The 27,970-nt window shown below is 46.2% G+C and overlaps 1 protein-coding gene across 2 annotated transcripts; it reads right to left on the bottom strand.

Annotated features, from left to right (window-relative positions):
* Positions 1–1,715: 1,715 nt before the first annotated feature.
* LOC135806114 (mediator of RNA polymerase II transcription subunit 1-like) lies at positions 1,716–27,406 on the bottom strand. 2 transcript variants are annotated; one of them, XM_065320262.1, is made up of 15 exons: positions 27,196–27,406; positions 21,133–21,211; positions 17,691–17,739; positions 17,020–17,334; positions 14,887–14,954; positions 14,126–14,197; positions 13,534–13,627; positions 11,764–11,900; positions 11,408–11,457; positions 10,851–10,913; positions 9,607–9,735; positions 8,676–8,736; positions 8,174–8,278; positions 7,035–7,140; positions 1,716–2,505 (listed from the first exon to the last, which is right to left on the bottom strand). In XM_065320262.1, exons 1-15 carry the CDS (start codon positions 27,289–27,291, stop codon positions 2,448–2,450), a joined length of 1,482 nt encoding a protein of 493 aa, XP_065176334.1. In that variant the 5' UTR covers positions 27,292–27,406; the 3' UTR covers positions 1,716–2,447. The 2 variants fall into 2 exon arrangements, with proteins under 2 accessions (XP_065176334.1, XP_065176335.1); XM_065320263.1 differs by lacking the exon at positions 27,196–27,406 and adding an exon at positions 26,821–27,154.
* Between the last annotated feature and the right edge of the window lie 564 nt (positions 27,407–27,970).

Here is a 27,970-nt window from a genome sequence, read left to right as displayed (position 1 = left end):
TGAAAAACACTGGCGACACCAGTGGCTGCATGTTTGGCCTTTGAAGCATCTCGAGAATCATGTGATGGCTTCTTAGGCTCCTTATGCAGAGTGGCAGAATGCAATGGACACGGATACTTCACTTCTGAAGTCGTCGTCGCCGCCGACTCATGGGAATGGGCAGCGTGGCGACTGGTTCTGCTGTTGTCACATGTGATTTGCCCGACTCTGCCATGGCTATGGACACTGGACTCTGGATGGCTTTTGGCGGCTGCTGCTGCCACTGCTCCGCCTGTTCGCCCTGCACCGGTGGTTTTGTCATGCCCCAGCCCACGCTCCTGCAAGCCTCTACGGTTCCACCAGTAGTTTGCGATGGCTGGCGACTGCTTCCAGCCAGATAACGTTGTCAGATCAGCTTTGATTCCATCCGAGCATGCTGGCGAGTGCACTGAAGATGCAGAAGTACTGGTTGAATGGGGATATCGCCAGGTGTTGCTCTCCTGGAGTAGATCTACTCGACATCGTTCGCTAGCCTCTTTGTGTTCGATCACCCCATCACTGTTCGCATCATTCTCTTTGTCGGCCATACATAAGCAAGGCCGAGACGCTCAGCTGACGGTGCCCTCACTCAAACTGTTATGTAAGCTGGGCAGTATCGCCTAACCGTCAATTCTGAAACTGTGAAAGGCTCCGATTCCAGTCCAAGCTGCTTCGCTCAGCCACCGTGACCTCACAGTCACCCCACAACGAATGGGCTCGCAGATCAACACCGTCCCCTCGCTGATCAGCTTTCCGGATATTACTTGCTGGAATCCCTAGTCGTACGATGTGACATCGCCACGCTTTTTGCTAGTAGTAATCCCATTCGTCCTCTTTTCTGGTCAATTGCTTCAGCTCAAAGCGAATAGTCTGTTAGTACCGACTTCCTTTAGCGTACCCGGTCACAACTACGAGTAGACGCCTGTTCAGGTTTTCGCTACCCTCGAGCGGAAGGCAGATGAAAAACAAACAAAAAGCAAAACTATGCCAAAAGCAACCCGGTCTCTACAGCTGAAGCAGTTGTTATGAAAGAGAGAACAGTCAGGATCAGGATTGGATCGAATATGAGTTGAGCGAGGTGAGCTGTCGACAGACAACTGTTGCCCGTAGATGGTTTACTGTTCCACTCACCGCGGAGCCAAGACGACGTCAATCATGGTCAACGGCGACCGTGAACTGTCACCACTGGTCACTGCACAGTCCCCTGCCCTGTCGTCAGTTTCAAACGGACCAGCTTGCATCATGCAGCGGCTGTCAAGGACCATGCCCGTATACTGGTAGTAGGTGGCTATGTCACTCTCCTAGCTAGATCCTCCATGCATGCACTGATCCAGACTACCCCCTGACTCTAGCTCTGCGCACCATGGAGTAAAAACAAAACAAAACAGAATTACTCCCTGCTGTGGACACATCATTTCCAGTTAGCTGCGACCACGTAACAGTTCTGGATGTCCAGATGAGTACTCCTCCATGATCCAGGCCAGGCCGTTTAGTGTACAGGACCTGGCTCTCATCGCTCATACTGTCACCACCATAAACACACACACACCCACCCACACCCACCCACCCACCCACACACACACACCCACACCCACACCCACACCCACACCCACACACACACACACACACACACACACACACACACACACACACACACACACACTCTGCCATCAGGATTACATACCTACAGTGCACTGTGACAAAGCTCGTCGAACACTAACTTTCTTGATAAAATACAGCCTGCACAAAGGCAAACAAGTAAGGCTGAAAACAAGATGAAAGCCATGGGCAGACCAGGCTCACAGCTAAGAACATATTGAAATATCAAGTAAGTTGAGAAAATAAAATATACATACTTGTTGCAACCGAAAACGGATAGGAAATATACAAGAAAATCAAGGCAAAGTTCAAAAGTCTGGAAGCTTTTCATATGCAAAGCCTGAATCATGTGTGTTTCGTACAATCATCATGTTTTTAGGGAGGCCTGCATTCCCTATGAAAAGAGGCAGACAACTAACTAATTACTTACGAGCAAGCAAAACAACTCGGCTGGACATTCACCACCATGCATAATGATCTCTTCAGGCTCCTTTCTGTACAAAAGATTAAAGACTAAAAAAATACGGTTAGGAAACTAATGTGAAACATATCACTAGTGCCAGCGACACCAGTCACACTGCCTGCCGTGTAGTGGGGTACATGTACTGCTGCTTTAGAAGAAACAAATCAAACAAACATGTTCAGCGCAGGTACCACGTACAGCGACATACACATGGTAAGCGGAATGATTCAATACGCCAATAAAGCGGTACCAAGCCAAGATGCCTCCAGGTGATATTCTCGCCGCCGCTGGCACAGTTTGTTGCTACTACCCAAGTGTACGGGGCAGGTCTGGGTGCGTCGATGCCTCCACAAGGTCTCTAGCTAAGTTATTGTGCGGAGCACCTCTTGCGTACGGAGTGCACTAACGCCGGTATGGACATACAGCTGCAGTGGGTGCAACAACAAAGAAGACGACAATGACAGGAAATTAATTAACTTCACTGTTTGCGTCAGACCAGGCAGACTGTGTGTTTTCCGCATCCGTAGAAACACCACCATCCTCAAGGATTTAAAGCGGTGGGAGGTGAGTAGGTCAGACCCGCCACCAAGTGGTCAAAGACCGAAAATTCCATGCGCTGCATCCATGCAGCAGGCAGGCAGGCATAGTAGGGTGGTCTAAGACCATGATTGAGAAACAGAGGATACCAAGTAAAGTCCTGCTTGGAAGCGTATGGAATTGCTTTTGAACCATACAAAAGTGAAAGGCTGAACTTTTCAGGATTGATTCATAAGAAGAAAAGAGGACCAACGAGCTACAAGATTCGCTATAATATCCACTAACAGCACCAGTTACTTTACAATAAGCTCATGCGATAACATTGCACGGCACTGACCAACGGTACTGACGTTCTACACCTAGCTGGCTAACAGCTCTAGCACTCCAACAGCCTTCCAACTTGGAAGGTTCCAAGTTATAGAAATAACATAAGGAGGGGACGGTGAGCGCAACCAAGACAAGCACGAGCCGAAAGTCTCAGCTGTGAACTTCCCCTCCTGTTGTTATTTCTATTGTAGCTCGTTGGTCCTCTTTTCTTCTTATAAATTAATCCTTGGCTCTCCACCCGAGTCTGATTTTCAGGATTGCTTTTGACAATCCAGAGTGGCATGTTCTTTCAATTCGATTACATAGTATCGAGATTTGTACCTCCAAATGTTGGAGTGAACCTTCACAAACCTATTTTTTGGCCAGAGTATGTATAGGATATTGCACGGTTCTGAGGGGATTATTTTTCAAATCCGCCGCGGGGATTATGAAAAATAATCCTCGCGGACACTGTGCAATATCCTGTATAGACCACCCTTTTCAGGGGATCAATGTGGTACACGTTTTGTGTGCTGTTTTGTGTGCTGCTTGACTTGTACAAAGACCGGTACTACCATGTTGTTTTTTCTATGTCATTTCATGCTGGTCAAGTTGTTGTTTCTGTCTCCTTGTGATCGTCGTCTCCCCACTGTCTTTTGTTGCTCTGGCTGTGCATTCGACAGCCTGTAACAATAGTATTTTAGTAGTGTTTACAGTGCGATAACTTGCGTGGTCACAGTAGCTAGAATAGGTGTAGGTAACGTGCTGTTTGTGTTCTAGAACGACGAGTAGCTAAGCTTGTTTGACATGGACGAAGATCTGGTTTCATGGGAAGTGTCTGATGAGGAGTATGATGAGCTTTGCTGCTCACTTGTTCCGGATGCTCCGGAGAAAAACTGCGACACAGATACTACAAGTAATGAATTTGACGAGCTTTGCTGCTCGCTAGTTCAAGATGTGGAAGATGAAGAGTTTGATGAGCTTTGTTGTTCGCTTGTCCCTGATGCTGATGATAATGCTGATATTGCTGCTGCTGATGATGCTGATGGAGCAAAGGACGATAATAATCATAATAGTGTCCCGGATGAGTCTTCCAGTTCCACGAATGATAACGCCAGTACTCGATTTGCCCTGGTTTCGGACGAACAGGTTAGCGCCATGGCAAAGTCAAGTGTGCCCAAGAACACCAGAAAAAATGGCCTGGGCCGTTTGGGACAAGTGGAGATCATCAAGGGATTCAGCACAGTATCCAAACGAAAAAATGAAAAATGCAGCCGCTCGTCCAATTGTGGAGTTAGACGACATTGAGCTGGTGTGGCTCCTGCAAAGGTTTGTCCTCGAAGTCCGTGACGGTGGCGGCCAGGAGTACTGTGCCAAAACCAATCACGAGATAACGGTTGAGCTGCAGAGAGCTGTCAGGACAAAGCGGCCTGACTGCAGCTTCTTTTGCTCCTGGGAATTCAAGTCGTTCCAGGACGTAATGGATGGCCTCATAAAGCAATCTGCAAGATTTGGCCAACCAAAGACGAAGCAGGCCCTGGCAACATGGCCTAAAGATGAAGATGTTCTTTGGAAGTCGGGTGTGTTGGGCGGAAGAAACCCAAAGCAGCTTGTGGACACAATGTTTTATCTTGTTGGCAAGAATTTTGCACTGCGCAGCGGAGAAGAGCACCGTGCGTTGCGCTTTGGTTCCACCAGCCAGATCAAGCTGGTGGAGAAGGACGGGGAGCGCCCGTACCTTCTGTACACGGAGGAAGTTTCGAAGAGTTACCAGGGTGGTCTCAAGACCCGGAAACTGACCCCCAAAACGGTCAAAGCCTTCAATAATCCGCAGTGCCCCGAGCGGTGCATTGTCTCACTCTTCAAAACCTACACGGACAAGCGTCCAGATAGCAATGAGTTTTATCTCAAGCCGCTAAGAAAACCAACCGAGGAGAAATGGTTTTCAGTACAACCAGTTGGGAAGAATACCTTGCGCACCATGGTGTCGGACATGTGTGCCCGTGCTGGCCTGAAGGGCTACTACACCAATCACTCTCTCCGCCGAACGTGTGCCACCGTCCTCTACGACGAACGTGTGCCACCGTCCTCTACGACGAGGGCATGGACGAGCAGCTGATTAAAGAGCACACAGGTCACCGAAGCGAGTCCGTCCGAGCCTACAAGACGACGTCGCATAAAAGCGAGATGCGTGCATCTGATGTGCTCAATGGTTGTAAGGAGAGCACTCCTGACACGAAGAAGTCAGAACCGGAAGCCGAAGAGAAGGCACAGCTCAACCCTGCATCAGCGGCGCACTCAGGAGTGTCCAAGCCTGCTGAAGGTGCAACTAGTGAGCCTGTTGAGCCACTGGGGGCGGATGCAAAGAGGTCTTCTCTTGCAAGCATCGGCAACATCTATGCACAGCAAGGAGCTACCATAATCATCAACATGAAGTAACATATCCTCATGAATGCCACTCTATTCCGCCTACTTGAATTGAGCATTTATTTATTTTTTATTCAAACATTTTGTGGTGCTTTTCACATGTTCCGCCTTTGCTCCCATCATGGTTATAATTCTATTCCGCCTATTTGAATTGAGCATTTTCTCTATTTATTCGAACATTGGTGCTTTCACATGTTCCGCATTTATTTAATTTTTATTCAAACATTTTGTGGTGCTTTTCACATGTTCCGCCTTTGCTCCCGTCATGGTTAACATTCTATTCCGCCAACTAGTATTTGAATTGAGCATTTTGTCTATTTATTCAAACATGTTTGTGGTGCTTTTCACATGTTCCGTCTTTGCTCCCGTCATGGTTGCCATTCTTGAATTGAGCACACTGTCTCTTCATACACACATTTTGTGGCGTTTTATAAGTATCTATGAGTGTGGTCTGTCTCCATGGTTACCGGTGTTCGGCACACCCGGTTCATGTAGTATGTTGCAAATTAAGATGCTTTGTTTGTTGGTGATAGAAAGATTGCCACTTCCTTAATTTTGTTTCACCAATATGCTTTTCTTTTGACAACTATAGCCACTTCTCCTTGTTAGACCTTATCTGGAAGGCCCATTCTTGCATATACAAACAGCAGCCAAGTGAGCTAGCTCTCTTGGTTATGCTGGTAGAAGGACTGGGTCCAAGGGGGATCCAGAGGAGATCCAGAGGAGATCCAGAGGATTTCCTGTGGATATGAGATCCCCTCGTTTGAGGGGATTATGAGCCATAATCCCCTCAAACTAGGGGAAATATCCGTAGGTCACCTGAAAAGGGTGGTCTATGCATCGATATCTGTACAAGCATGTCCATATCTAGCTAAATTAGCTTTGAGCCTAATTTAGCCTAAATCAGTTTGGAATAGACTCGATCATATCTGGGTGAACAGTAAGTCGCATGTACCGCATGGTAGTGCAGCATGTACAAGTACATGTCCTGTATTCTTATCAGCTAGTGAGAGAAACCAATGGGAGCACATTACACACCCACAGAACTAAAAGAATCAGACACACACAACAAACAACTGTCACACACACACACACACACACACACACACACACACACACACACACACACACACACACACACACACACACACACACACACACACACACACACACACACACACACACACACACACACACACACACACACACACACACACACACACACACACACACACACACACACACACACACAGGACCTTGGACGCGCTGCCATATTCTGGCTATGCGGACCCCAGGGGGGGGGTGAGCAGATTCGGAACAGTAGGGGCGACGACGGGATACGTCCTGTGGTCTACTGAAACGTCGACCGCAATTGCAAACGATGCAGAAGGAGCTACGGTCTGTGTTGGTTGCTCTGGCCGAGCCATGGCTGCACTTGTGACGCTTCATGCCTTGGCGAGATAGCACACAGCGGTTACAGCGGGCGCAGTGGAAGCTGCAGCGTTCGCAGGACATATTGTTCGTAACTGGTAACTCAAGTGTGTCAGAAGATGCCTCTGCTGATGATGTTGCTGGCGAGCACTTGTGTCGGGCAAATCCACCCTTGCTCCGCACATACACACGTACATACACAACAAACACACGGATGCACACAAAAGTGACAAAACGACACTCCATGACATACCTGGCTACAATCTTTGTGATGACTGCATTGCAGCAGGGTCTACTATCTCCTTCAACAAGATGCAGCTCGGCACTAGCTACACCACCTGGTGCAATCTGCAATAGAACTGCAGTGATGACAGAACAAACAATACAAACACCAAGTGGAAGTGTCACTGTACACAACCTTATGAACCAATCATGACAAACTTCTCTTCTCTTATTCAGAATCAGGCAAAGAATTGCCCGATGCCTTCACTGATGAGGTCAGTTGGAGCGAAACCGCTGTCTGGAGGGTCTGACAATAGGAATGGGCTGCGCTATAGTGGCTATGTGCGATGTTATGCAGTGGTAGAGTTCACTAACAGTGGCCTATTAAATGTTGCTATTGTCTGGCCAGTGGCCTACTGATGACTGTACTATTTCCTGACGAGGCACGCTGTAACGTTACAGCGATATCCACCAGAGAGTGTGTGTAGTACTCATTCAAAACACCATGCCATTCACTGATTCAGGTAACTGTCATTACAGACTCAGTGCATGAACAATGTACATGTACTACAGTCCATTTCAAAACTATAGACGCGTACCTAGGCAAAAACCGTTATGCCAGCATCTATACCACATAAAATCTGTGATCACTTTGTGCATAAATTTTTCCAAATTGGGCGTCTGTTATCCAATCCTTTAGAAACTATATGAGAGTAATTGTGGAGCGATCCTGAGCAATATTCCGAAAACTATTCTCAAAAAGTTCCAGCCAAATTTGAAATATTTCAAAAAACCTACGCGTCTATAGTTTTGAAATGCACTGTAGTACATGAATAAGGTCACCAGAGCTTCTGCATTCTGTTCATAGCTGAAGTGGGTACAGCGAGTAATTTGCACACCGACAGAGCACAGCTACCCTCACAAGGTGTAAACACACGCACGCACACGCACACGCACACACACACACACACACACACACACACACACACACACACACACACACACACGTGCACACATATACAGACACAGATACACAGTCATACACATGCATACATACACACAGTCACACACATATGCACATACACACGCACGCACACACACACCATGCACATAATAATTATGATGGTGTGCATTTTAATACTCCACAAAACAAGAGAAATGGAAACTCACTGCAAGCTAGGTTACGGGAAAGCGGATGTTCGAGAGTGATACGGATCACAGAAATGCCATCGCCTTCCACGTCAATGATCTGAATCGTAGAGTACTGCTGGGATACTAAGTACGGTATAACAAACACGTATGCACGCAAGCCCGCATGCATGCACGCACACACACACGTACACACACACACACACACACATGCATACACACACATACACACACATACACACACACACACACACACAAACGTACAGCAACGTAAAGACCACAACACACACACATACAGCAAAGGCCACGCACTCATACTCAGCAATGAGTCGATGATTCCCCACCTGGCAGCAAGGATGCCAAGCGCAATAGAACAGGTTATCATTCAAAACCTTGAGCAGCTTTACACTGTGCAGGGATGATGTGAAAGAAGCCATTACGCAGACTCAAGTAACACAATACTAGTACAATGCGTCTGAATTGAAGATTATTGCAGTGTCCCTGACACGTGGAGTGGTCTTACCTGGCGAAGAGGCAAAGCAGCTCTGGATTAGGCTGTTATAGGCCAGTTGCTGTCGTAATACCTACAGACAGACACAGACAGACACACACACGCAAACACACACACACACCTCAGACATGCCCATCGCGGAAGCGATGATAGCGAACAGCTATGTTAGACATAGCAACTTGTGCTGGGATTACACCATTCAACAGCTTGCAAGGCTGATGAATTGACCGCCACTAATTTTTAGCCTGGTATCCACCACACAGCTAATTGAAGTGGCTTTTTCTGGCCAGTGAATCCCTATTTTTCATTTTTCATTTTTTTCATTTATGTTTTACACACACACACGCCACACCACATACTCCGGCATACACTGGCTGTTGGTAATCACCCAGGAGAATGAAAGAAGAGCTAGGAGAATGAGAGAGAGAAGAAAGACGTGTGCGACCATAATCGTCGGGAATTGAACCCGCAACCTCTCGATTGGAAATCGACTGCACATACCACTGCACCATATGGGACACACACACAAACACACACACACACACACGCGCGTGCACGCGCAAACACACACACACACACACACACACACGCACGCAAGCATGCACACACACACACACAAACACAAGCACATACACACACATACGTGAGCGCAAGCACAAAGACACAAACACACAGGCACCGAAGAACCTTTGATGGGAACAGAACTATCTCCAATACCCAACATTCTCTGGACAGCAATGGGGGACAACAGCATTTGAGCCGTACATTGTAATTCTGAGTTTCACGCTACATGAATCTTCAGACAACATCCCAAATCCAACATCCTCTGTCTAATATGACCACACTCCACAGTATGTAACTCAGGCAAAACAACCAAGCAATTGTTATAGCACACAGCTGACATTGTACATTTCACGTGCACTCAGACACCATCAGTATTAACCTGTATAACGCGAAGGAGTTGTTTAGGGTGTGTGAAGTTGATGTCCTGCAGCTCCACGGCAGTTTCCTCTGCGCCAGAGTCTTTCTTGAGAGGCCGAACGAAGAAAGCAAACACACCACTGGGCACAGCCTGCACGCACAGACATTAGAATGCAAAGGCTAGCACCAGTTCCACGCACAGACAAAGAATGCAAAGGCTAGCACCAGTTCCACGCACAGACATAGATTGCAAAGGCTAGCACCAGTTCCACGCACAGACATAGATTGCAAAGGCTAGCACCAGTTCCACGCACAGACATAGCATGCAGAGGCTAGAACCAGTTCCACGCACAGACAAAGAGTGCAGAGGCTAGCACCAGTTCAATGCACAGACAAAGAATGCAGAGGCTAGAACCAGTTCCACGCACAGACAAAGAATGCAGAGGCTAGCACCAGTTAACACTGCAATCACATAATCATGCATGTAAGCAGCACCAGCACCACCACCACCACATAAACAACAGCAGGAGGTCTGTGGCTCATGTAGTGTTGCTCTATGCCAGGCTCTGTGGTATACCTGATTGATCATCTCAGTGAAGCTGTTGTATCTGTAGGTTACTGAGTAACCGAAAAACGAAACTCCTCGAAACTCCACAACCTCATCCGATGGGAGAGGTGGATTAGTTCCGAAGAGTTTGGAATAGCTGCATCGAGATGGTCGATCTGATCGGATGTCATTGTCGCCATGACAATTCCACTGAAAAACTCTAAAAATGATAGAAACCGTTCTATTGGGACACATCAACTAATCTCTTTAAAAAATTTGTTCGAAAAGTTGATGAAGACAATTCGAACGCCCCCTAAAAGTGAGTAGGCTGCACAATCCACGGATAGGATGAGCCTGGTAAGCGAGGTTGACTTCAAAGTATTCGAGTGCGGAGCATACACCTCGGTGTTTACATATTCTTGTCGGGCTTAGAAACAGCGACAACGGCGGTGAGAATTGGGGAAGTTAGTTGCTGCCAACGTGGAGCTCATGCTTCCTGTCAAACAAATAGGCGCTTGATTAACTCACGACTGCCATTCGGCGCACTCGAGGAGTACACTGAGCCCTCACATTGAAGCAACTAACTTTCTTCAACTTTCTTTCTTTCCCCACCCTGAAAGCCACTTACTTAAAAGCTCACAAAACACAAACCCAGCCAGCACACGCAAAAAGAAAGCAAGCGGATAGGGAAACAAGAGTACGGTCTTAGTTACACTCACAACATCATGCCGATGCGTGCTGTCCTTCGGCTTGATCTGGCCAGCAGCAGAGCCCTTGAACACCTGCGGGTTAGAAACAAAAATAGGGAATTTGCTTCAATTTGGCTTTGTAATGCTCCGGAATGCAACAGCCAAACAGAGAAAGTTCCAAGCACAAAGTTCAAATTCAAGTCACGCTAACAAAGTAACTCGACAGAACATCACGCTCATACTCCACCATCCCCACTGCCTTCACCACCCCGGCACACACACACGCACGCACGCACGCACGCACGCACGCACACACACACACACACATGTCCGCACACACAAATGAATTTTTTAAACAGTGTTGAGTTTAGGAGCGGGACAGGCACAGGACCGAGAGGGACAATTTCAGTAGTTGCCTCACACACAGTAACAAGTAGGTGACTGGCACAAAGCACACGCGGTACAAGCGTAACAGCACACAAAGCACACAAAGCACACGCGGTACAAGCGTAACAGCACACAAAGCACACGCGGTACAAGCGTAACAGCACACACAGTGCATCTGTGCAGGTGCAAGCTGATCTTACCTCGTTGAATAGAACATTGTGTAAAGTACCGGATGGTGTCAGAACCGAATCTGGGAAGATAACAATGACATATATAGCAAACATCAGCCACTAGCACATTGAGTAGCGGAAATCATGGCTTTGTATACATGTACTAGTATCGAAGGATACCGGTACTTGACTTTATTTATTATCCAAGCAAAAACGCTAGTGGTGAGAGAGAAGGAGAGACAGAGAGACAGATACAGAGACAGAGAGACAGACAGTCACAGGGACAGGGAGAGAGAAACAGCAAGGAAGTGAGCGAAATAATCAGCGAGGCATCTAGAGAAAGGGGTACTGGCACATACGGATATGGAAAGGAATAACTCCCATACCTTTCATATCCGTCATTTCTAGGATTGAATGGGTGACTGACGAAGGTGCAGCGACGCTTTTGCTAAGATGGAACATAAACGTGCATGGGACGTTCAAAGTGTTGCTTGAATCAAGCGGAACGAATGTGACGTTGGAACTGTCAGGAAAAGAACAGCATGTTTCATCATAGTCAGGTAAAAACACACACAAGCTGAAAGTACTCAGGCCAAGTCTGAAAGACACAAACGAACACAATATACTGCATGCAAAACAGGATTCCATTGGCAGACTGCTGAACATGCTCTGAGTCACACGTACGCACGCGCGCACGCACACACACACACATACGCGCCCACACACACTGTGCATATGGTGCAACTCGCTGCCCTAATGAAACTGCTAAAGCTCATCGGAGCAATCTAGCCTTCCATAACACCAGTAAAATAGTCGGAAAAACGGCGGAGCAGAGCAGGGTGTGAACACCAGTACCATGTCCTACATGTACTACTGTAAACCAGCCATTATTCTAACGAGGCGAATATATAACGATTTCCCGAAATTGACTAGTTTACGTGTACCAAAGGTAACGATTTTCACTTATTCTCAACGCTCAATAGGACAGTATATGTATCGATTTCTGTATAACAATTTCTATTTTAACGACAGACTTCTCCTCGTTAACTCGTTAGAGTTAGCACTTCGTTATATATATATATATATAACGTTCGGGCCTGATTGGAAATTTTTATTTCCATTGCTATCAGGTTCGGCCTCATTTCCTCTGTGCTGCGCTGATGAGTTCAAAAAGAACGAAACAGCATGCTGTCCGCAGATTGAGTATATATATATATATATATATTAACTGGTTTGAGGGAAAGAGACAAACGGGAAAAGTCTGAAGAAAAAATTGACTGTCACCACCAGGACTCGAACCAGGGACCCTCGCTTGTAGCCAGCGATGCTCTAACCACTGAGCTATGGTGTAGTCGTCATCCAAGCAGAGACCGTTCAACGTTTTCTTCAGACTTCGTAACTCACACTTCCTATGAATCCACACAGGCGGGTGGGACGCAGCCCTCACTGTAACCCACACACTTCACACACAAACTATATATATATATATATATATTAACTGGTTTGAGGGAAAGAGACAAACGGGAAAAGTCTGAAGAAAAAATTGACTGTCACCACCAGGACTCGAACCAGGGACCCTCGCTTGTAGCCAGCGATGCTCTAACCACTGAGCTATGGTGTAGTCGTCATCCAAGCAGAGACCGTTCAACGTTTTCTTCAGACTTCGTAACTCACACTTCCTATGAATCCACACAGGCGGGTGGGACGCAGCCCTCACTGTAACCCACACACTTCACACACAAACTATATATATATATATATATATATATTAACTGGTTTGAGGGAAAGAGACAAACGGGAAAAGTCTGAAGAAAAAATTGACTGTCACCACCAGGACTCGAACCAGGGACCCTCGCTTGTAGCCAGCGATGCTCTAACCACTGAGCTATGGTGTAGTCGTCATCTCAGCAGAGGCCGTTATATATATATGGCTTTTACAGTATGTAGATAGTACAGCACTGAAAGCACACAGCACTACACGATCCTACATGTAGATAGTACAGCACTGAAAGCACACAGCACTACACGATCCTACATGTGGATAGTTACAGCACTGAAACACACATAGTGCTACACTAAAAAAAACTGGCAGGTTTGTCATATACAGGCTGGAGTACTGCTGACCTAAACTCCATACGTTGCCAAACCAAGCCTACCTGCCTTCTTCCACACGATGCACAGGTCGAGACGGCAATGAATGACTGCCAAGCGTTGTAGCTATCCCAACATGACCACACACCCCATGCCGCTCTGCAAATCGAAGACAACACACGCGCACACAGCACACACACAAGCGCGCCCGTACGCGCACGCACACACACAGACACACACGCACACACACACTCACACATGCATGGGCACACACCCAAACAAGTTGGCATCGCTGGCCTGCGTTGGACTCCGCAGATCAAGGGCACGATCACGAGCTGCATAGACCACAGATCACAACAGCTAGTTCTACTGTGCAGGCCACAGATCAGGTGGAACCTCTACTGTGCAGATCACAGATCAGGTAGAACCTCTACTGAGAATATCCGCCTTGTCCGGGGTTGAAAAACACATCGTTTCAGGCACCATTGTCTCGTGTCATCTACCTACTTAACAGATGCTGCAACTCTCCACTAAAACATGTACATGAAAGATTAACTAGAGCCGCCTGCACACTATAGACACGTACATTATCCACTTCATGTCGACTTCCACAGCCTGAAAGTGTCCAGACATAACTCCTAATGCTCTTTGACTAACCTGCTGCTATGTCAGACTTCAGATCCAAAGCATTCTCAGGCGAGATGAAGAACGTAGTTGACATCAGCTTTCCTGAAAAAGAAAAAAGAAAACCAAGAACGACCAGATCATCATACTGTAGCACTAACTGATCTCTGAATGACAGTTGCTATATTGTGTAGGGACAACAACAACAACAACAACAACAACAACAACAACAACAACAACAACAACAACAACAACAAGAGCAACGTGAGAATAAAGATTTGAAAAAGAACAAGAACAACACCAAGTTGGCAGCAGCAGCAGCAGCAGCAGCAGCAGCAGCAGCAGCAGCAGCAGCAGCAGCAGCAGCAGCAGCAGCAGCAGCAGCAGCAGCAGCAGCAGCAGCAGCAGCAGCAGCAGCAGCAGCAGCAGCAGCAGCAGCAGCAGAAACAACACATACACAAGGACATGCCTGTCACAATTGTCTATAATGAAACCCGACCACATGAGTAAGTGAGGGCGTAGTACTGTGCAGCAATGCAACCACGGGCCAATTCCTATGATAAGAGTGGTGATTAATTCACTAGATGGTGGCATGTATGTTGGATTATATTAAGCAAGACTGCATGTACAATCGTCATGTACTTGCTACTTTGAAGTGTTTTTTCTTTTCTGAAACCTAGGCCATACTTTTCGCTTCAAAAACTGCAGTCAGAATTTGTTGGCAGTCCATAAACTCTGTTGTAGACGATCCTCTTTAAAAACCGAACACATCACCAGCGCACAGCATACCATACCACATTCACGTCGCTGTACTAAACCCAACGGGTGCTCCATTATCACATGCGGAAGATCGCCTTCAACCCTGGAGTGAGAGAAAGCAACGGTCCACATGCAAACACACACATACCGGTATACCGTGTCCATCAGTTACATTCAGCAGTGGGCTCAAACACAAGAACAAAGAAAATTCTAAAATATTCCCTGGATGCAGAAAAAAAGATTACTGTAATTTCACAAATTTTCGGTGTACTTTATTTTCGGTACTTTCGGTGCATCTGTTTCATACCTAAATTTTCAATACACCGAACAAGCACTAACACACATAATCCAATAGGGAACTGCTTCTCTGTACCTAAATTTTCTGTTCGCCTAACCTGGCCTTTTGCCCTCATACCGAAAATATTGAGCACCGAAAATTTCAGAAATCAGAGTACTGTAAAAGCCATTATTCTAACGAGGCGCATTATAACGATTTCCTAAAATTGACTGGTTTACATGTACCAAAGGTAAAGATTCTCACTCGTTCTCAACGCTCAATAGGACAGTATATGTATCGATTTCTGTATAACGATTTCTATGTTAACGACAGATTTCTCCTCGTTTAACTCGTTAGAATAAGCACTTTGTGTATATATGGCTTTTACATTATCAGTCTTCCGCCACTTCGGTGGTGGGTCTGATCAACTCATCTCCCATGCCTTTAGGAGCTGCATCTATGCATTCTCGAGGGTGGTGTTGTTTCTACAGATGCGGAAAAGTCAGTCTGACTGACTCGCACATGAACCATGAAATGTATGGCTCGTTGCCTTATATAAAGTCCTGCATTGCCAGGTAGAACCCTTGGCATGGTATTTTTCAATTTGCCCAAGTCCCACAGATAGAATCATGCCTTTGCTAGTAACATGTGGTTGCATTCTACACATACAGTAAAACCTTGACTAACGACCACCTTGACTAGCGACCAGCCTGGTACTACAGTAAAACCTGTAACTAACGACCACCGTGACTAGCGACCGGCCTGCTACTACCGACCACTTCGTCAGGCACGGACGGTCTCACATTCAAAATGCACTGTGACTAGCGACTACCTGCTGAACGCGACCAGCGACCGCCTTTTCTTGTCCCAATGTCGAATTTTGACCCGTAACTAGCGACCGCGATGTAGGAAATCAAACATTGCTCGAAGCTCCTTCTCGAAATGTTGATGATTTTCCATGGTCCTGAGAGGACTGTTTCGATACTACAGCTGGACAAATGAACGCAGTCTCATTTTGACTGTGGAATCAGTGTGGACTGCACTACACCTGTCATAATTTCAAGTGCTGTCAAGAACAAACATGATAGGAAACGTCTTGGAGAGCGCATCCAAAGCGCTCTTTGATCGATGTTACTACTCGAAGGAGAAACTAAGACTTCCTTTTCTCCTTTATTCTTTTTCTTTCCTTCTCTTCTCTTCTTCCTTTGCTGAGAGCCTTCTGTTCCCATATTTTCTTTTCATCTGTGTCCCCATTTCTGGGTTACTTGGACTTCATTCGCTTCCTTGTCATTGGACATGTTCAGTCCGTTCGTTTGCGAATTCAAATAAACACAACCACCAACCAAGACTGAGCGGCTCTCTGTCGAAGTGCAATCACACAGCTCAGTCACCAGGTCATACTGACAGTCTGTGCTGGCTAGCTAGCATGCTACGGTATTATGTACTCACCTGTACCATGTGTACGGAACACAGGCCAGGATACGATGGCGGATACTATAGTCTACAGTGAAGGTGCGAAAACTCGCAACATCGCCGTATCACGTACATGTAGATCGAGTACTGGTAGATCTACACACCAGCGCAAAGCGAAGCTTCAACAGGGAACTCTTGACTCCTGGCTTCAGAAGTAGGAGCTGAATTTAATGTCTGCAATAAAACTTGATTTTCTCTCTCTCCAAGTGTTGTATGATCTTTAAAAAGAAGAATGTCAGTGCGCAAGTGGTGGGGGATTGTATTATCTGCATTTTGACATACATATCATATAATGGGATCCATATATGGTCACGCGGTGCAAACCTCTAACTAAAGACCACCTGCCACTAAAGACCACTTTTCCGGGCACCAAGGGGTGGTCGTTAGTTACAGGTTTTACTGTATTGCCAAAACTTACTTTCTAGTATTACTGACTGCTAGCAAATCCTCCTCCACTGCACACAGTGCTGCATACATGCTCAAACGGTCTTCTTTGGGACCAGGGAGGTCGTAGATTGCAACAAGACCACGCAGATGACGCATGAACGTAGCATATCTACCAGTCATCAGCAGTTGTCGAAGGAGAGGATGCGCCCGTGGCTCTTTGCCATGGCCAAGCTTCACCTCACTGACTAGGTTCTCTGCTGTCATTTCCACTTCCAAGAAGAAGTTATCGCAGCTTATGTAGCAAGACTGCATACCACCACTCCCACCGTCACAATCAAAGCGGAGCCTAGCAAAGAATACACACATGGCAGGTAAGCGCACGCGCAAGCGCGCATGCATGCACACACACACACACACACACACACACACACACACACACACACACACACACACACACACACACACACACATGCACGCACACGCACACACGCACACGCGCACACACACACACACACACACACACACACACACACACACACACACACACACGTGCACAACAGTATGAACACCCAGGAGAAAACACAACTACAAGTGGCTCATGAAGACAAACGCAAGCGCAACACACACATGCCAGATCTGGTTCTACCACTGTCACCGGCATCATGGCCAAACACAACCAAGACAGAACAGCTGACCTCTTACCCACAGCAGCGAGATATCTTCTCCATTTGATCGATAGCAAGGGGTTTACCTGGCATGGTATTGTGAAAAGAGAACCAAAAAAACAAAAACAAAAAAACTGAACTATTTAAACAAGCGGTGAGGTAACACTTGATGTAAGAATAACGATCAACAGGACCAGCTGAATTGACATTTTTTCATAACGGCTTTATTGTATGTACCTATGTAGAAGAGCGAACGAACTAGCAGTTACCTGCCTTGCTACAGGAGTTCATTTCTCACTTTGGAAGTTCACTATAATAGTCCCCAAGTATTTTTTTTCATCATTGTCCATCACTTTCCACCACATTGGCATCATGTTTTCTAGTCCAGCAACCAGGCCCGGAAAATACCTCTAGAAATTGACTTTCGTTCCGACTTCTTCCGCACAACTTTTGGACGATGCCAAGTTGAAGAGAAGGCTTCCCAGGCATCGACTGCGCTGTCCGTCGCCTTCAAAAGTGAATGCATCGACTTGTAAAACAGACTTTTTTTCGTCCAACTCGGCCATTGCTTCTTTCACCTCAAGCGCACTGCGGCGGGTAGTTATTCTACGACTCTCGGCGGCACCCTTTGGCGGGATTTCCCCATAATGAGATATTGGTGTCAAAGGGCATAGTGCAGAGTATGCGCGTGCGTAGTTTGCGACATCCGCAGGATCCGAGACCAATCAACCACGGGTGGAACACATGGAAATGACAAGGCACCGGGAAATGCAGTTAAAATTGAATGCCAGAAATAATAATTGTTGTAGACACGATCAAGTGCTGGACGGTCTGAGTGTGGACATGGAGCGCCGCACGGCTTCTGTGGCACAGGACATAGTTTTCTCTGCGACTGGCCATCGCATAGTAAAGCATACTATGTTGGCCATGGCTCTACACCACATGAGCAGGAGGACGATCGACATCCTGAACCGCCTTGGCCACCGCATGTCATACTGCCAGGACCTGGAAGCAGAGACGGCAATGGCAGAACACATCGCGAGGGAGCAATCCCACCCGTCCGCTCCTCCTCCCAGCATCAACAAGGAGCAACCGTTCTTCTTCGTCTGGGATAATAACGATCTTAAAGAGGAAACTCTGAGCGGAATGGAGACAACGCATTGCACACATGGTATTGTCATGCAACCCAATGCGCTCCCGCAGTCAACGCAATCAGATGCACCCTCGGTTCTCTCCGTAAAGCGCAGCAGGACAACGTCCATTCCATCTCTTCCGCTCTCATGAATTCTCCTGAGCGGGAAGGAGTAATCCGCGATCAATCCCATACAGTGAGTCAGACCTTGTGCCGAATCCAATTGTTGCAGCAGAGCCCAGACACTTGGACTTCATTTGGACACTGGCTCGTTCCTCCCTCGATGGAGACCTGTTCCTGTGCTCACAGAATGCCTACTCTGCCAATGCAATCACGAAGGACCAGCAAATTCCTGACTGGACAGCCTTCAATGCTCTTTCCAGCAAAGCCAGTGGACCTCTGCCTGCCACAATCACATACTGTCCAGTCATCAACTCCTCTCCAACGAAAATGGCAACAGTGTATGCTGTCCTGACGCGATTGGTAGAGATGGCAAAGCAGGCACACCTCCTATTCACCACCGTGGTCTTCGACCAAGCTATCTATGCGAAAGCAGTGGACATTGTTCTGCAGAGAGAGGTTGAGTTTCGAAGTGTTGTCCTGAGAACGGGAGCGTTCCATATTGCGTCAACGCTTCCGTCCATTATTGGTCAAAGACTCCGCGATGCCGGCCTTCTGATATCGTCGTGGAGTCACAGGTCGGAGGTTCTGCTAATGCCAGTGCTGCTCAGGAGGGTAGGCATTACAACCGCGGTGTTCGCATGCACAAGCTCGTTGCTGAGGCTCTTGAGCGTTTGCGGTGGCAAGCCTATGCCCAGTCGCTTGAATCGGTACAGGAGTCCAACAGCTTGAAGGATGCGTTCATCGAGCTTCAAGGCTGCATCAATGGGGACAATGTATCCCGCATCCTGCAAAGCGACACGCTTTCTGCTCTCTACTCCAGCTACATGGAATAAAAGTTACTGCAAGCAGCAGCAGAAAACCTCAGTGATGTTCAACTTCTGCTGTAGCTATATTGAGCTTATTTTGCTTCTTCAGAGCTTGATCCGCTCCAGCAGCGTCGCCAACTGGCCACTTCATCTGTCATGCCTACTGGAGATAATACCGTGGTGTTTCGCATACGATAGGCACAACGATGCCAGATACCTGAGCCTCTACTGGCTGCAGATGATGAAGCTGCCATCCACGCATCCAGAAGCATCAGAATTCCTGCAGTCTGGTGGCTTTTCGGTGCAACGGTCCAGCAATGCATTCGCAAAGGTGGCTGCAGACATGGCGATAGAGCAGTCTATCAACAGATCCTCCAAGACGACGGCGGTATCATTGGCATAAGCCGCAGTGCGTCAGCCACCCACCGATGGTGTATCACATGATTCATATCACACGAGCGTGCGAAGATGGCCGACTACTGTCTGTCGATGTGCAGACTCGACGAAGCAGCAGAGGAAGCAGCATCGTATCACAAGGAATGTCAGGCCACCAGAATGGCTCGTGATGAAGCGGATGTCAGTCGTGCCCTTGACGCCATCAGCGACTTATTGCACCCCTTCAAAGAACCATCCGAGAAGCCATCTGATCTCGTCTGTGTTTCGTCTGGTTGTGTCTGCTCCAAAGCGACCGCAGAAGATCTCCTTGAAGCTAAACATCACGGAGAAACAGCTTTCCACGAATTTCTCCAGGAGCGCTTTCAAAGTCAGACGAAGAAGTTTCATGGTCCTATCAAGAAAATGAAGCTGCCTTCCTTCACCATGAGGAAGTCTTCTCAATCCAGGAGCACAAAAGTGGATGTCCTTCGCGCGGACTGCGTTCTCTTTAGCTGGATGGCTCTCATTGCTCAGAGTAGGAACATGGACGTTCGTCCAGTTCTACATACCGGTACATGTATGCAGAAGAATGGTTTCTTCCCCCTGTTCTATGTGCACTGCACCTTTCTGTATGTTTGAAAGGCATTTTGTGCGAACCCGGTGGTATAGATGATTTTCCAATAACAAAACATACTAAATTGCCTCCAATGTAACAGTTACTATGCAGCTACTATGCCGTTGCTATGGTTGCGGATGTGAAACAATTTCTTCCGTATTTTATGCCCTTGCATCCTGATTTTCCAAAGGAAATAATGTGATTTATAGGGAGTACTAGGTGTCATGGTCAGGTTTTAGGTGTCAATTTGTTGTGCGCTCAAAGTGGGAACGGGAGTGAATATTTACGGCGCCTGGCTGCTGGACTGTTGTTCCTCTTTGTCCATCACAGTCACATTTAAAACACTACTTGTACTTGACACTAGCACATACATGTATGTACAGACGGATAACAAACAATCATGAAAATAAGTAAGTTGATAACATACCTTCACCTGCCGGAAGGAGCTGAGAAAGGCGAGAAAGGCACTTTTCCATTGTCAGTTTACATGGCTCAGCCCAGGTAGCCTAAGCACAAACAAAAGAAAGAGAAAATAAAAAAAGTTTGTTACGATGTGTTATATCGGGAGTGGCAGCTGACGGTTTTTGCTCATTGCTCATTGGTCAAATCTTGACATCTGTCTATATTCTGATTGGTTACTTTATTCCACTGCTGCTAATTGGTTAGTTTCCTGCCCACTTGCCTTCTTCAAATCTCGTCAAGGTGAGCATCTGAGTGTGAGCGTCTGGGGCTGAATGGATACTTGGATTAATAATTATTCCCGTAGCTATGCAAAAGACGTTACTTCAGTAACGTCTGGCGCTAGCCAGGGTCCACACAGCTTTAATTCCGTGTGTCTTTGTGTATTTGTGTGTTTGTGCCGTCGGCATGCCTGGCGGTATCCCGTACCTGTCCCGTACTGTACCATCAAAGACAGCTGGCCACAATATTCAAATAGGGCTTTCAAATGCAAGATCATAACGTGAAGCAACTTGGAAGAATGAGTATGTATGCGAAGTGTATCGGGGGAATGCATGCAGGGCGATAGTGCGGGTTCGAATCCTAGGTTATGTCTTGAAAATATTAGGGCTGAAACAATTATACCGATAACTCGCATATCGATCGTTAAGAGTGCGATCGATAATCGTTAGTGTTCAAAACGAATACTAACGATTTTTTATGCATGCATATCAGTGACAGTATTCTAGCCCTTGCACTCCATCCGATAGTGGAATACGAGTGCAATCATGTACTGTCAAGCGCAGTTAAATTGATTTGTGGCTTTGAAAGAGATTGGGAGAGAAGAAGTCTCTTCGGTTTATTTGTGGGAGAAGTTGGAGATGAGAGTAGTTGCCAGAGGGTGATGACAAGATTCTTTGCTCAAGAAACAATATGAAATTCTCTAGTTGAGTAGTTCATGCTGATAAAACCAGCCAGATATCTACAGATGTCAACAGGTGCGGTGCCACAAATTTCTAGCGTAGCAAAGGCATCATAGAATTTCTTTATAAACTGGTGTTCGATTGAGCCGACAAGAATCGATAAAACCAATATATCGATCGTTAATGATATTGGTTGATCGTTAGGAGTTATTGAATGATCGTTTCAGCCCTAGAAAATATATAGGAGAAATGAAAAATTTATAACATCCCTATGCTTTTTTTGCCTGGGTCATCAAGGTGGTAGACGGTGTCGTATTACCCTCAAATGCAAAGAGAAGGTTTATTTCTTTCGCTCAGAGCCCTACGCTATGCTCTTTTGCCTAGCTCATCATGCATGTTATTCGAACAGATGGAAACTTTTTGCAATACAGTCGTCCCTCTCTAATCCGGCACTTGTTTATCCAGCACCCTTGCAAACCAGCACACTTTCTGGCAAAACGGATTTTTTCAGTTCATTTTCTACGCTTTAATCCGGCACTTGAATTCCGCCTCCAGCAGCGATTTTCTGCAACAAATCACTCAAACTGTACATAAATCGATTTTCTAATCCAGCAGTTGTACATCGCATACGGTCAGGGAGCATTGCAACATACACAACACATGTAACATACACTTGGGAATATCCTATTCCAGTGCATAGGATATTCCCAAGTGTATGTTAAAGACATGTATTACACAAAGTACTTGGATTGACAAAGAAAATCCCTACGTTTTGACGTACGACACAAACACGTATGTTAACAGGTGGGCCGGGTTGGAGGGCAGGATTTGATAATCCAGCACCCTTGTTTATCCAGCAGAAAATGCCGTTGCAAAATGAGCCGGATTAGAGAGGGACAACTGTACAATGATGTAGCCGATCAGTTCGTTGTGGTATGGTTGGGCATTGTAGCCGTCATGGTGGACGTAAAACACTATTTACATACACAAGCTCGGGGAGCAAAAGTCTCTCTGTCCCATAAGCTGCCACATACCAACTAAATACAAAACCATGCACTTCACACGAGCTGACTTGCACGCGTGGCCCTTTTCACGAACCCAGACAAAGGGATTGGTCTATTATAACGCATGTACGAAGTCACTGGATTACACCCGCACCAGAGATGAAGGCCAGAGCTGTTGCCGAAGAATGGCAAATGGAAAAGATGCCTGGCGCTATCCCGTACCTGTCCCGTGCCGTACCATCAAAGACAGCTGGCCACAAAATTCCAATAGGGTTTTCAAATGCAAGATTATAACGTGAAGCAACTTGGAAGAATGAGTATGTATGCAAAGTGTGTCGGGGGAATGCATGCAGGGCGATAGTGCGGGTTCGAATCCCAGATTACGTCTTAAAAAAATTGGAGAAATGAAAAATTTATAACATCCCTATGATTTTTTTGCCTGGGTCATCAAGGTGGTACACGGTGATGAGCTTGGCAAAAAAGCATAGCGTAGGGCTCTGAGCTTCCAAGCTCTCTCGTATTGGTTGATATTAAACTTAATTGGGTTATCATGGCATGGATGGCAAACGTACATGTTATTGCCATTGGATCGGTATTGCATACCGTCCTCGCGCGATTAGAGCCCTCTCTTGAATAGTGCACCAGTCTCTAAGAGCCAGTGAGAAAATAAAGCCCTCTCTTGAATAGTGCCTCCCCCCCCCCCCCAGGCATGTAACCAAGCGCATGTGCTCTTTTGGTAATGTTCTTGTCCATGTCATTGAACTGGTGGTTTTAGGATCAAAATCGCAGTTCTTGTTGCCCTTTCTGTTGAGTTGTGATAGTTTACAGTAAACGTTAGGCTCTGTTTTTCTTCGCTTTCTTTGGTTTTATGCGGATGAAGTAAATGTACCAGCATTAAAAAAATAGTGCCCTCTCTTGAATAGTGCCCCATATGTGATGGACATTGAAAAAATAGTACCCCAGGGGCACTAATAGTAATCGCACGAGTATGGTATGTCTGGCATGGTAGATGTGCCAACACTCTATGCAGGATATGCAGCTTAACAAAAGCTGGATTCCTCTTGTAGGTGACCGCCTCGTTAAAATAATGTCCATGAAACAGGAAGGTTTTCAATGGCACAGAGGTTCTGAGATTCCATGCACTACCGATGGTATCCTGATAACTCAAATATACCGCTTGATTAGAACTTTCTTCTAGAACCGATTTCAGCCCAATACAATTCCCACATAACAGTGTTTGATAATTCAAATCTCAAAATGGGCAAGTGCATGCATGCCTTATTAGAAGTCCCACGAATTAGAAAAGATGTGGGATTTGTGCTGATAATTGGAAGTTTAGCAAGGCATAACTCGAAGTTCACTGTACATTATACCAAGAGTACATACCTGTGATGTAGTCTTGGTTATACCAGACAATTCAGTGTGCACAAGCAGATTGTACTGGTAAATTCAGAGCACAGAGAATCTGTGTCTATAGAGCATTATTGCAACGTGGTGTGACAGCATGAGCACTCGGTCAACATATCGTGTCGTGGGAACCTGTTTGGATAATTAGAATGTCCGCATAATTAGAAGCGCTTCCCCGGCAATACGGGGTTCGAATTATCAGGATTTTACCTATATACCGATATGCACGTGACGAAAATGTACGACGTGAAATGTTTCATGGATGCGCATACGCACAGCCACAAGGCAATGGAAGTAGGAGACCGAGGCTCTGAGATGCGGATAACGTCTCCTGACTAAAAAAAAGCTAGTCAAGATGCAGAGCAAGATTCCTTTAGAGTTGTGCTCAGTATGATACTAGCCACCAAAGGAGCCCTGTTCAATCTTTGCCTGGATTGTCCCTCTAAAGCGATTTGGACCCATGCTAATATTCTCATGTTATAAGTGTGTACCGTATTTTCCGGAGTATAAGCCGCACTTTGAACACTGAAAACTCACCCAAACAAAGGGGGTTGCGGCTTATACTACGATGATCAAATTAAAGGTGATAAATAGGGTAGATATAGTGGTTGCGACTTCGGCGATGAGTTTTTTAGGAATGGGTTTGCTCCCATACTGGAGCTCGCGCTATTCCGCCGACTTGACTTGACACTTGACTGACGCACGACTGCCATCCAGAGCACACGAGAAGTCCATCGAACTTTCGACTCGGCAAACCTGCAAGAAAGCACCACTCCCTGCTCAATACACAGTGTTTCGGGGAATTCACCCCTCATCAGTTGAGCTTGAGTAGGCTGAGGAAGATTGTGCCTGAAGAGCACCACTGTGTATTGAGGAGGGAGTGGTGCTTTCTTGCAGGTTTGCCAAGTCGAAGGTTCGATGGACTTCTCGTGTGCTCTGGATGGCAGCCGTGAGTCAGTCAAGTGTCAAGTCAAGTCGGCGGAATAGCGCGAGCTCCAGTGTGGGAGCAAACCCATTCCTAAAATAGGGTAGATGTCTATATTTCGTGGCAAAAAATGGCCCAAATTTGCTCTGCCCACATCAATATTTTGCCACAATCGTGCCCCCAAATTTTCGATAATCTGCTTGGCATTTCCTTTCTCTGTCGATATTTTGCTTTCGTTTTGCTCAAGATAAATGAGTCTCAAGGAAAAGTCAACGAAAACTGTCGCTGATGATGACAGCATTTTGATTGAGCTCCTGCTGCTGCTGCTGCTCAACTTTCTACAAAAATGTGGACATGAGACTGTTTTGTACAGCTTTTGTGCTCGTTTTCAACCTTGGTGGCTGTTTGTGTTGGGAAAATCCCTAAGAAGACTTGGATTTTCCGAAAAGCCCACCAAAATTTGATATTTTGCTCAAAAACTTGCCGGCAACTTGCGCATCCGATATTTTGTTTCAAGAATTGCTAGCAAATTTGGGCTATGACTAGGGGGGGGGGGGGGGGTGCGGCTTATACAGGTCCTCCCTCGTTAGTAGATAATCTCTGGGCCATCGAAAAAGTTATCTTATAACGAGACTTATCTTGTAGCAGGACTTGCAGCTAAAGGTGAAATAGGCACTACTTCGTACTTACCGGGGCTACCCTCAATACAACATAAATTATCGATGCTTCAACTCGTTATAAGATAATTGAAAATCTCCAACATAACTCTTCCTTGGATGCAAATGATCGTCCATATTCACGAATACATAGATATAATACGTTTCGTCTTTCTGCTTTATCCCACGTGTTTTGGCCTTGGTCCTGCATGGTCAATATTATCTTATACTGAGGGTTTGGCACTCCAGGGACCTGGGCAAAGGGTCGTTATAACGAATTTTATGTACTAACAGATTATGTTGTAACCGGACCTGTAAACAGCTGTATAGACCACGTTTCGCCAGGGGATTTCAGATTTCTATTTACTAACGGGGTTTATGTACTAACGGGGTTTATGTACTAACGGGGTTTATGTACTAACGGGGTTTATGTACTAACGGGGTTTATGTACTAACGGGGTTTATGTACTAACGGGGTTTATGTACTAACGGGGTTTATGTACTAACGGGGTTTATGTACTAACGGGGTTTATGTACTAACGGGGTTTATGTACTAACGGGGTTTATGTACTAACGGGGTTTATGTACTAACGGGGTTTATGTACTAACTGGACTCGTTATATACCTGTACCTGTACTCCGGAAAATACCGTACATGTACTTGGCTATCTAGTCAACCATGGACAACGCTTGGGATGCTTTCCCCATACCAAATGTGAACGCGTTCTGACAACAGTGGGCACGGTGAGTCTAATCTACTCACCTCTCACTGCTTTTGGAGCTGCACCGGCACTTCGCGGGAGGCGGCATTGCTGTGTATGTGGAAAAGTCAGTCCGACTGACTCTATTGCAAGCTGTGAAAATGTTAATGGCCCGGCATTGATGGGGGTGAGCATACCCCTGTGTTTGCTAGAAACTTTGCGCAGAAGTGGTTGGGCCCTTACCTCCACTGATAACGTACAGGGTACATCCAGTAGACTTTTGTATGATTCTGGCTTTTGCGTACTTCACTATTCTACTTATCGAGATTATTGATTTGATCTTGTAACCAACTGAGTCTGGAAATATATTTTCAAAGAATCATGCACTCGTGGCTGTAATTGAATGCACAAATACCATGACACACAAGTACATGTACCTGTGTTGTATTTTTCGCGATGTACGATTCTATGGTCTCCAGCCTTTCTTTCAAATTGTCCACCAGGTTCTGCACAGCTTCCTCGTTCACCGCCATCTTGTCTAACTCTCGAAACGGATTCTGCAATGAACGTGAAGGTCGCAAGAACTAAAACTAAATCAGCTAGCAGTGAACAGTCCTTTCCCTGCTTCCCCTTCATTCATTCGATCGATTCGAATGATTTGCGAAATGCGGAAAAATCTTTTTGTGCAAAATAAACAATCGATGTCATGATTATGTCATTCCTGTGAGTCTGACATGATGCACGCGCACGCACGATGCATAGGCTTGTCCACAAAATGTTTGCAATTATTTTTGAATTTTGGTTGGATTTTTGCACTTTGAATTTTTTTGGAATTTTGACCCATCAGGATTGAATTTTGGCCGTTTTTGGAGAACGACAGTGCAGTGATGTCACATCAGGAGAATACATCTTCAAGATCACGCTGAGCTTCGTATTCTCCCAGACGAGCAATTCGCCTACCGCAGAGGGCACTCCTGTGAGGATGCGTTAACTCTCGCAGTAAACCGCTGGATGATGAGTGTGGACAAGGGCGAGTATTGCGGGGTTGTACTCGTGGACATGAGCAAGGCCTTCGATCGGGTACGCCATGAACTACTTCAAGCTATTGGCATAAGCGGAGTAGCACTACAGTGGTTCTCCAGCTATCTCCAGGGTCGACGACAACAGGTGAAAATTGGAAATACCAGAGGAGACGAGACACATTGTACACGA

Source organism: Sycon ciliatum, chromosome 1, assembly GCF_964019385.1.
Source record: "Sycon ciliatum chromosome 1, ocSycCili1.1, whole genome shotgun sequence".
Lineage (NCBI taxonomy): Eukaryota > Metazoa > Porifera > Calcarea > Leucosolenida > Sycettidae > Sycon > Sycon ciliatum.
This window is presented reverse-complemented; position numbering and strand designations above follow the sequence as displayed.

Excerpts from the sequence above, each read along its gene's own strand:
- LOC135806114 (XM_065320262.1), bottom strand. The coding sequence starts at position 27,291 with ATGGCGGTGAACGAGGAAGCTGTGCAGAACCTGGTGGACAATTTGAAA. Across the intron at positions 8,279-8,675 it reads CTGCTTTGCCTCTTCGCCAG|TATCCCAGCAGTACTCTACG; the intron begins GTAAGACCACTC and ends TACCGTACTTAG. Across the intron at positions 7,141-8,173 it reads TTCCCGTAACCTAGCTTGCA|TTCTATTGCAGATTGCACCA; the intron begins GTGAGTTTCCAT and ends TCATCACTGCAG.